The sequence below is a fragment of the Pterocles gutturalis genome, unplaced genomic scaffold (assembly GCF_000699245.1).
Source record: "Pterocles gutturalis isolate BGI_N339 unplaced genomic scaffold, ASM69924v1 scaffold756, whole genome shotgun sequence".
NCBI classification, from domain to species: Eukaryota; Metazoa; Chordata; class Aves; order Pterocliformes; family Pteroclidae; genus Pterocles; species Pterocles gutturalis.
The window spans coordinates 14,074-24,419 of NW_010105151.1; the positions used below are offsets into that span (position 1 = coordinate 14,074).

The following is a 10,346-nucleotide window of genomic DNA, read 5'->3' on the forward strand; positions in this document are numbered from 1 at the left end:
TGCTTTTGCTGATGCTGCTCGTTTAGTTAGTGCAGCTGTCTGACTGTATAAAGAAAATGACAACTTTCTCATGTCTGTGTTTGTTAAAAACTTGTGCGTAGGCTGTAACTCTTGAATATAGCTTGCGTTTTGGTCTGCACATTTTAGAATTTGCTTGTGCTGTTGTTTACTTCTGTAACAACATTTACAACGTTTCTAGCAGCTGCGTAGTTTTGGTTCTGTGAGTTTTGTAGTTATTTTTCATGAATGCATTGGTAATTTCTTGTTAAATGGAATCCTCTTTGCTCCCACTGTCATTATCAGCTGTCAGTACTTGCCGTGTACAATAGCACATTTTGGGAAATGCTTCTGAAGTAATGATGGCCAGCCCTGCCACGTGCCCAGCTGGCAGTCCATGGGAAAGGGAATTTTTTCCCCTATAGTTAGCAGTTACAAAACCACTTCTACCACTAATTATATGAAAATACTTCTATAGAAATTATAACTGCTGAGCAGGGAAGAACTACTCTGACTCTAAATTATACTCTTAAGAATTGATAAATTGAATTACATACTTTGTGTTCTGTAGTAAAATTTTAGTAGAGTAGAAGTTACCAACGATGCTTCACTTGTGGTAGGGAGCGTTGTTTTACCTTTTAAAAAAGAGTTCTATGTTAGGAGTTTTTTGGGTTGGTTTGTTTGTTTTAAAGGAAATTCAGTGTGTCTTTTTGATATGGGAGGAGAGGTATGTCCGTTAAAAAAGGCAGATATCTTTGTTATTTGTGGTATTAAATATTATAACCCAACCTTTTTGCCTCAATAGGTATACAAAGCTCGGATATGCTGGTAATACTGAACCCCAGTTCATTATTCCTTCATGTAAGTATTTGTTACTTGTGGATGAATGCTGAGTTACACTTAAAAGTTATATGCTATGTAAAAAAACCAAAACGAAACAAAACCCAAAACAAAAAACCAAAACCAAAAAAAAACCAGTTAAAAATGAGTAACTTGGAAAGACCTCTTAGTGATGACACAGAGTGATAGCATGGCTCTGTTCTGTTCTCTTATGGATGCTCAGTGTAGAAAGATACATTCATTAAAATGATACCGTAATATTTGAAGTTAATATATTGGAAATGGAAACCATATTGAAATACAGTAGTGTGGCTGTATTTACTTTTTAGAAGGTTTTTCCCTTATTAGGGACTTCGCAGGTTAAAGTTTAGTTGATTTTAACTAGAAAAAAGATTTTTTAATTGTATGTTTTAGTATCTTTAGGGTTTAAAATGTTATAATTCCCAGGTATTTTTCAGTGTTACAACTATGTTACTTAATTTACTACATTTTGTAAATAGAACAAGAAAACATACAATTTCTTTTCATTACATGTAAAATTGCTTATTTGCTCCCTGTCTCTGAACTGTTTTTCCCACTAGAAGTGATACGGCGCTTCTCTAGAGAGTGGAACTCAGTCAGCTTCGTTTAGAAATGCTTCACCTTTTGGCCTCCCACACCACTTGGCATCTTGTCATTGTTCATCTGTGCCAAAATAATCACGTATTACATCCTGGTAAAAAGGAATAATTAGTACACCCAGTCTTCCTTGTAAATGCAACAGGAAAAGAGCTGGAACTAATAATACTTAAGCATAGTCGCTGTAGGATAGAATGTGATAGTTCAGGCTCTATGTTAATTTTTCTAGAAAACATGCTTCAAAAAACAATTTTAATGGAAAGCTAAGGTTAATTCACTTAATGCATTCTCCTGTTTTCATACAAGTGAGAGAATCCTTTCAATCTCTTCTATATGTAGTTCTTCATTCTCTTGGTTTTCCCATTGAATTTCATTTGGTTTACCTCAGTGGCATATAAAATATACTCTACAGTTTTGTTTTTCAAATAAAAAGTAGTTTTAACATTAGATTAAAAAGTTAATGAGCTGTTGGAAAAAAACCTTACATTGCTCTTTAAACTTCATAGCAGTCTTTAAATTAAAAATTGCAAATGATTATTTAATTTCAGATAAATAGAATTTAGACTTTTTCTGCATTTTCAGATTTGGTTTATTTCATTTAAAAATAACTTTCTTGTTCCAAAAAAGGAGAAGAGATATCATGACACTTTAAACAAATTCTGGGAATGAAATGAGCTGTCAGATCATTAAGCAGAAAAATTTATACAACGGGGGTGCTATTAAAGTAGGAGTGAAAGGGGGGGAATGAGATTTTTTTTTTTTGACACCTTTTGATACAGTTTGGTGTGTTTAAAAAAAAAAAAAAAGAATTTAGTCTAGATGCTCCTACAGCTGATATGGTCCTTGACTGCAGTTTTCTTAATGAAAAAGGCATTTTTCTCATTTGTACTATAATCCAAGCTAGATAATTATACCTACTGCACAAGTTTGCAGTAATCCTCTGCTGCAAATGAAATAAAACAGCACTGGTGTAATCCACATTAGAGAAATGAAAATAGAGTATTGCAGTACCTCGTTCCAAAGTAAAATGTTACAAAAAACCTGTGAATCTTTTCAAAGTGTTTTGGTGTCTTTAGTTTCCTTAATATTATCCAGAGAGGACAAATGGTTTGGTTTCTCCTCTGCAGAATTCCAGCAATGGTGGTTGCATGTTATCAGTTTGATTCTGTAAAAAATCTTTGCTGTTAAACAGGTTCGAGCAGCATTCCTTCTGCCTTGTTCACTTGCTGCTTATCTTATTCGCTCCTGCTCTTTACAAATTTTTATCTCCCAGTCCTCTCTTACATTGTGATCTTGTTTTAATTCTGAATATGCTTCTGTAGAGATGACAAATGCTTGCTTGAAAAGTGAAGTATATAAGAATGCATTGGGCTATTTTTTTTTTTTTTTTTTTTTTTAGAGAGACTTGGGTTCACTGCTGTCTTCCCTGGCTGCTTTTTAGATCTTAGTGGATCATTAATTTTTTTTTTATTCACTTAATCCTTTTTTCCTGCTGTATGTTAAAATAGGAGTCAAGTTCTTTCCATTACCAAGTACTTCTTCTGATTTGTCATCTATTTCTGTTTATTGCTGATAGTTTACGTGTTAGGTGGCCTTTTCTTTACCTTTAATAGAAAAAAATGGCTTGAGTAGTGGTTAAACACAGAAATTGATTTGATGCAAGTATGTCCTCTTCTCTTCTAAAAGCTCTTTTTCTTGTGCCAAGCAAACCAAAGGCGAATGCTCTGAGACACCGCTGGAGTGCTGCCCATCTTCAGACACTGCGGTAGCCTAGCTCTGCTTTCAGCTAGATTGATTTCCCTCTTTGTATTTGCAGGATATGATTCTTGGTTCAGGTTGTTTCCTTCTAATTTCTGACTTTCAGAACCAACACTGAACAGGCTAGCCTCAAGGTCAGCAAAATACTGAGAGCTGCCGTCTTATTTTAGGCTTGTAACAGGGAGAAGCCACTTTGACCTGAAAGTCACTATAATCCTGTGGCAAGCGATGGCATTTTACTTCAAGCTGCTTGAAGATAACACACATCTGGCCAAAAAAAATTTCCAAAATGTGTGAGCTCTGTAATGATGACCTGAAAAACATTTGTCAAGATTCTTCCTTTCACTTGCAGCAAACGCTGGCCTTGCGACATCTCCTTCCCCACGATTTTAGCTTTTACTTCCTATCCACCCCCCATGCTTTCAGCTTCCTCCAGCCCTGTGCTTCCTCTCTGCCCTCCTGTACGCCGCTACAGAAGTTACAGTATGATTCAGTTCTCTTCCTGAAGAGCTCAAAATAATGTCTTCTGTTTTATCCTGTTCAGTCTTTCACAACGTTTAACTTTGGCTGCGCAGCTCTGCTTTTGTTGCTCTTCATGGGAAGAGGGGAGAAGGATGGGGAGCATCAGTGAGTGAGCGGTGCTTTGCCCTACATGCTATTGATTTCCAGATCCCATAGCTGTGCCGCCCTGTGTCTTGTGGGCCTGAGCCTGCAGCAGCTGTTCTCATCGCTCTTTTTAAATCTTAGTTGTGAGCAAACAGAACTTCTTACTGAAGGTAAGAATTGGCAAAATAATTCTGCCTTTGAAAGAGCTGTTGGATCACGACCTTTGAGGCTGATATTAATGCTTCGTACTTACATGCATTTCCTCATTTGTGTAAAGGATTGTCTTTAAAGGCAATTAGTAAGACTTGAAAAAATCCAGATGGCACTGCAACCCTGTTAGCCAGCGGGCTGATGCAGAAGATGAGGCAGGGAACATCTGTGTTCCTGTGATATCTAATCACTGAGCCATCTTTCCAGGATCCTGTGTTTAGCCTTAGCCAGTATTTTTCTGATAAACTTTTTCTTTATTTATGATGAGTAATTATCCTCAAAGGAATAAATCGCCAAGACAGAAGCTCTTAACTTGTGCCAGTTGTTCCTGGAAATGAAGGAGATATTTATAGTCTTTCTTAAATGAAGTTCTCCATCCTATTCTCAATTATAAGGCAGGAGTAGGACTTTATGGAAGAAATAAAACATAAACTTTTGAAAATCAGTTTTAAAGCATCTAAAGGTGCATCATGCGGCCGTACAAATTTCTGTCCTTTTAAAAATACTCCTTTTATTTCTGTCCAATTTTCTTTTTCCATATGCCTTCCTGCCTTCTGTTGTACATGTCTTTTTGCTTATTTAGTTGCTTTTCAGCCTCTTTTTTGTACCATATCTTATTTTCATAATATGTCCAGAAATCAAATTGGTGCAAGTGAAGTAAAACATCCATTTAAATAATGGCAACGTGTTTTCTTTCTTGCTCTTCATACAAATTATATAACTGCAGAAAATTAGCACACTTCTTGAGCAAAATGAGATCTATAGGAATACCCAGAGTGATTCTTTTTATATTTTCTCTCTGATTGCATGTTGAGGGTCTAACAGTTAAATCTGTATTTAGATCTGCATTGTGTTACTTTATAAATCCTAATTGTGTTTACCTTTGACTAGAATTTAAATTCTCTAGTTTATTTAGCTTTTTTGTGCTTATACCTCAAACAAAGGATGAATACAATTACAGTGGGTTCCTATTCTTGAATATTGGAGTTTTATCTTTTTTTAGTGCAGGTTATATGAACTTACAATATTGTTTGTTTTCTGTTAAAGGTATTGCTATCAAAGAATCTGCAAAAGTGGTCGATCAAGCACAAAGGAGGGTTTTGAAAGGTGTTGATGATTTAGACTTCTTTATCGGGGATGAAGCAATAGAAAAACCAACTTATGCAACCAAGGTATTAAGAGAAATGTCTAAAATAAATTTCCAGTACTCTTTAGAAAGCATCAGCTATACAGTAAACAGCTTCTTATGAATGCTTTTTGGTTAATTTTAGTTTTACTTTCATATTAACTCTCTTTTAGTGGAAAATAAGGGTTGGTATTAGTTTGGTTGACCTTCAGGAGCCTGTGAGAATTTGCAAAAGTATGTGAATATGTATTTCCTTCCAAGTGAAACGAGGCTGGGAGAGCGTTAAGCGGAAATATCCCATTCTTTCATGTTCCTTGGCATCTTCTCTCAGCAGTGTCAGAGTGAGGATGCTGGGCTGGGAGGAACTTTTGGTTTATCTTAGTGCCACCATTCTGTTGCCCTGAGAAAAGCACACTGTGTTGTCTCTGCTGTTCAAGGTTGGAGTCTGAATTTTGAATAGGTGTCAGATCATAGATGGGGATAGGGAAAACCTAATGCAAGGTTTCTTGAATGTGTAGATAGTGTACTTTTACTGCAATTGAAAACACTGATTTATTTCCCCCCCACTCTCTTTCTTTTACTTCCGGTTATATTTTGTTTTACTTCTGCAACAGTGGCCCATCCGCCATGGTATAGTCGAAGACTGGGACTTGATGGAGAGGTTTATGGAGCAAGTAATCTTTAAGTATCTAAGGGCAGAACCCGAGGATCATTATTTTCTTTTGGTAAGTAAAATTATGTCCTACTTACGGAACTGCATATGACTAGTAAGAAAGTTTGTGTGTACAAATTACCTCAAACCTTCCTGCCCTGTCTTATCCCGTCCAGGTTCTTTAATTTTCTAAAGATGTCAGAGTGTCTGAGCTGCAAACTTTTTTCTGTTCTTTTCTAACTTCTCTCCACATTGTGTCTGCACCATCCCTTTTTTTCTATTACTTACCACTGAATTCAATAACTGTGTTTACATTTTTGAGGCAAAAAAGTACCTGTGTGTTGTGGCTTGACATAATTGCAATTATTCTGTTTTTACAATGCTGCTACCTGGATGGTGTGTCTAGACAGTTAAATTTTTTGTGAAATCAGAATGATTGATTGTCATATTTGGGCAAATTAGATCTAAATTAAGGTCAATGTTATTCTGAAGCATCTGCTATTCTTTAGTATTTTATTTAAGGCCATTGAAATAGGCAGTTTGGTTTAGTCTGATGTTTATAGAGCAAGTCTGGAATTAGAGGTGTTTGCCATGCTTGTTAAAGAACATCTAATGTGACTGTCTGCTCGAAACAGGTCTAATTAGATCTGGTTGTTCAAGGCTGTGTCCAGCCAAGCCATGAATGTCTCCAGGGATCGAGATGCCATAAAAACTTTAGGCCCCCTTCCCAATATCTGACCACCCTCATGTTACCTTTTTTCCTCCAGACACCTACTATAGGATTTCCCATGTTGCAGCTTCTCTCTGTGGCCTCTTGTCCTTTTCACCTTCATGAAGAGTCTAGCTCCCTTCTCTCTTTACCATCCTATTACATAGTTGATGCAATGGAAGAATATTTTTTTTTCTCAAATATTCTGTAGCACTATCCAAAATGCTCTTTCAGAGGAGATACTTAAGTATGCTTGGTATTTTAATTAAAATTACAGCATACTATCATAGCGCATTGTATGTGGTTGCTAGCTTCTCTCAGCTGAGTACATTTCTACAGCTGATCATATCAACTTGTTTTATAGCCTTCTGAAGAAGACCAGCTTTTTTCTTTAATGAATGACAGAAATTTTTAAAATAATTGTTGTTCCTTAAATGTGCTAAACTGCATCCTTTGACTTTTTTAGGTTGTTAGTCCTTGATTCTTTCTGTGAAATCAAAAGTCGTAATGAGCTAACGTTGATGTAAATTCTTAAGCAATTACTACAATGTTTTTATTGCACTTCTGTTTTCCTGTTTTCACTCTAATCGTCATGCTTTTGCAATGCAGTTTGCATAAATTCTGTTATTGTCAGAGAAGTTTCTAGATTTTCTTAATTGCACTATTTGCCTTTAAAAGCACCCTTTGCACATTACTGTTTTTACACACTGTTGTTGAATGACTCGTCTTTCAAAATTCAGGATTTGGTGAATTTTTTTAAGGTTTTTTTTTTTAATGAAATATTTTATTTGAATCTTAGTAAAACTTGATTATTAAATTTTTTCTTGTCTCATAGACTGAGCCTCCATTAAATACTCCAGAAAACAGAGAATATACTGCTGAAATCATGTTTGAGTCTTTCAATGTTCCGGGGCTATATATTGCTGTTCAGGTAAGGGCAGAGCTATTGCAAGTTCGAGCTACAGTATTTTTCCTTGAGCTGAAACTAGTTTCACAATGAAAACTGTATGAGTGGCATCTGGAATACTTTTATGTACTTTTGGTTAGCAGTTTCACCACTAGATGTTTTATATGCATTGGTTCTGTGGTCTGTTAGCTAGCTACTGTTCCTCTGTTACCCGCATAGAAGGCGGCCTCCAAGCAGTACAGTATAATATCTGTTGCATCATAAATAATAAAAAAAAATCCAACATACTACATCATAGTGATGGTATTATGCCAAGAATTTAATCCCTCTCAATATGGAGTAGCAAAAAAGATGTTTGTTTGAACATGGCTAAAAAAAAGCATTAGGATTCAAAACCTACATTTATGCAATCTCTTTTCAGTAAGCTGTTGTGTACACATTTATGCTATCACTAAATCAGTTTCCATGCTGTAAATCACCATGAGGGTGTCAGGCTGGGTATTGTTGGGAGGGGTGGTGGAAGGTGCAATCTGCAGTGCTGTGCTTCTCTGAAAATTTGTTTTTTTGTGTGTGTTCTTTTACAAGGCTGTCCTTGCCTTAGCTGCATCTTGGACGTCAAGACAAGTAGGAGAACGAACACTGACCGGCACAGTTATAGACAGCGGTGATGGTGTCACTCACGTTATTCCTGTTGTAAGTATGCATCAAAACTGTAGAAACAGTTTAACCAGAGAACAGTTTGTCCTCTAACTTCTCAGAAGTTTACACTTAGAAAGACTGAAGTATAGCTAGGAATCTTCAAAAATGTCAGATAATTTCCAGGGTTGGGGTGTGGGTTTTTGTTTATTTTGTAGTGCAGAAACTCTCAGAGAACTTCTGTGCGCCCAGAGTTTGTCAGGGCATATTGTCTTTCAGTGACTTACCTTAAAAGGTGATTTGCAAAGGCCATACTAAGTGATCAAGGAAATTGCATTGCTTTATCATATTTACAGTGTGTTTTGCTGGTAAGAGTGAATGTGCTCTTTACAATAATCAGTCCAAAAAGTTTGTAAACTTTTTTGTTTAATTCAGTCAATTCATATATAAAATAGAAATAAGACAAAATATTTCAGGGCAGAGGCAGTGTCACTTAGAATTTTTCTCCATCCGTTGACCAGTGTTTAGTAGTATGCTATCATGCATCAGCGATACAAGCAAAGAGAAAAAAGTTCCTCTCTGACTGGGGGGGGGGGGGGGGGGGGACGGGGGACCCCCCTAAGGTTAATTAGTGTTGAATATCTGTTTCAGTGTATTGAGTTGCTAAAAGCAAAAATTCGTATGATCATATGATGATTTATGTGTCTGCTGTGATGTAGCAATTTGTTATTAATCTTCATGGAATGCAGTGGCTAAATCTTTGTTCAGACTGTTCATTCAAGATAGAATATTTTTCATTAGAGGAAACAGTTGACATTTCAAACCTTTTATAGGTAAATTTTTTAAAAATTATACTTACTAGTTCAAATTGCTGTTTAAAACATTTGAACTTTTCCTGATTTGTGAGTTTGGTTTTTTTAGTTGAAATAAGAGTAAGTATCCTATATCACTTCAAGCACTAAGCTCCTTTGTAGAGTGACATTTGATTTATTTCTGGAATTTTTAAACATGTTGAACAAATTGACAACAATAGTATACCACTTTTGTAATAAAATAGATGGAGAGGAATTAACAAACTCTTACCTCTGCAGTGAAGCTAACAGTAGTGGTACATTTTTTATGACTTGATTATTTTCTTTGGTAGGAAGAACATTTTACGTGAATGTAAGGTGTATATAGGAAATTGTAAGCGTTAATATTAGTGTGATACCTGGATTCATCTGTTTGGATGTAGCAGGTCTGGTGAGGTTGAAAGCCAGTCCTGAACAATTTTGGTTTCTGCATTTAGATCGGATATTTTTTAATGTCCTGATACTGGCCCCTGGGATGAGTGTGACTTGCAAGGGTAGGCTGATGGATGAGCATAGGCCAGTCTGATGTTCTAAGCCGTGTCAATTAATGTGCTGAAATGATGCATTTTCTCCCTGCTTTCTGAAAATTAATTTTGGTTCATGGGGATTGTAGCGTCTTACATCAGTGGCTGTGACTGCAGACTGCAGAGCCACATCATTTATTCTAAAATAGTATTTCATGATACAAGGTTGCTTGGCCTTTTTGGTAAGAGTAACCTCATTTTGAAGAGAAAATAAAGGCTACGGAATAGTGGGTACAGCTGTTTGTCTGCCTTACATACCAGTGTCCTTTCCGTTCCGCCTAACCTTGTAAGAATTATGAACGAAAGCAAAGCAAAACACTTTAACAAGTAAAATAAGGCTACTGATGAATTGGATTTCTGCTAATTAAATGAACCAGTCTTAATGGGCTTCAATCTCACAATCACAGGTATTGAATAGGAGTTTAGACTCTGTCTATTTCCCTCTCTCTCCTAAGCTTTATTAATTGGGAGGATGTTGACGAGAATTCCTTTTAATTTTATTTATAGGCTGAAGGGTACGTGATTGGCAGCTGTATCAAACACATTCCAATTGCTGGGCGAGATATAACATACTTCATTCAACAGTTGCTGAGGGAGCGAGAAGTAGGAATTCCTCCTGAACAATCCTTGGAAACAGCTAAAGCAGTGAAGGTAATGTGAACGTTGCAGACGTTACGGTTATTTCAAATTGGGGCTTGACATCTATTTTTAAAATACAATAATTTCTTAAAATCTTTGTCCTTCCAAGTAGTGGTGCTCTGCTTCTAAATAATACAAAAATTTCTAAATGATAACATGAAGTACCTTAAATTTACGGTGTGCTGTTGTGTTACACTCAATTTGGCCTAGAATTTCACTCTTCACTTGTAGTCTCCCCTTTCTCCTCCCCTCCTGTATTATTATTATTATAAT

At 36.2% G+C, this 10,346-nt stretch overlaps 1 protein-coding gene across 1 annotated transcript in view; it reads left to right on the top strand.

Moving 5' to 3' along the window:
- Positions 1 to 802: 802 nt before the first annotated feature.
- ACTR3 (ARP3 actin-related protein 3 homolog (yeast)) overlaps positions 803 to 10,346 on the top strand; it is a gene marked incomplete at its 5' end in the record, with an annotated part of 15,374 nt that continues 5,830 nt past the window's right edge. Inside the window, 6 exons of the mRNA XM_010087251.1 lie at positions 803 to 858; positions 5,077 to 5,201; positions 5,770 to 5,880; positions 7,352 to 7,447; positions 8,009 to 8,116; positions 9,942 to 10,085. Of these exons, the coding sequence (XP_010085553.1) occupies positions 803 to 858; positions 5,077 to 5,201; positions 5,770 to 5,880; positions 7,352 to 7,447; positions 8,009 to 8,116; positions 9,942 to 10,085 (640 nt within the window). The remainder of the gene's footprint in view (positions 859 to 5,076; positions 5,202 to 5,769; positions 5,881 to 7,351; positions 7,448 to 8,008; positions 8,117 to 9,941; positions 10,086 to 10,346) is intronic.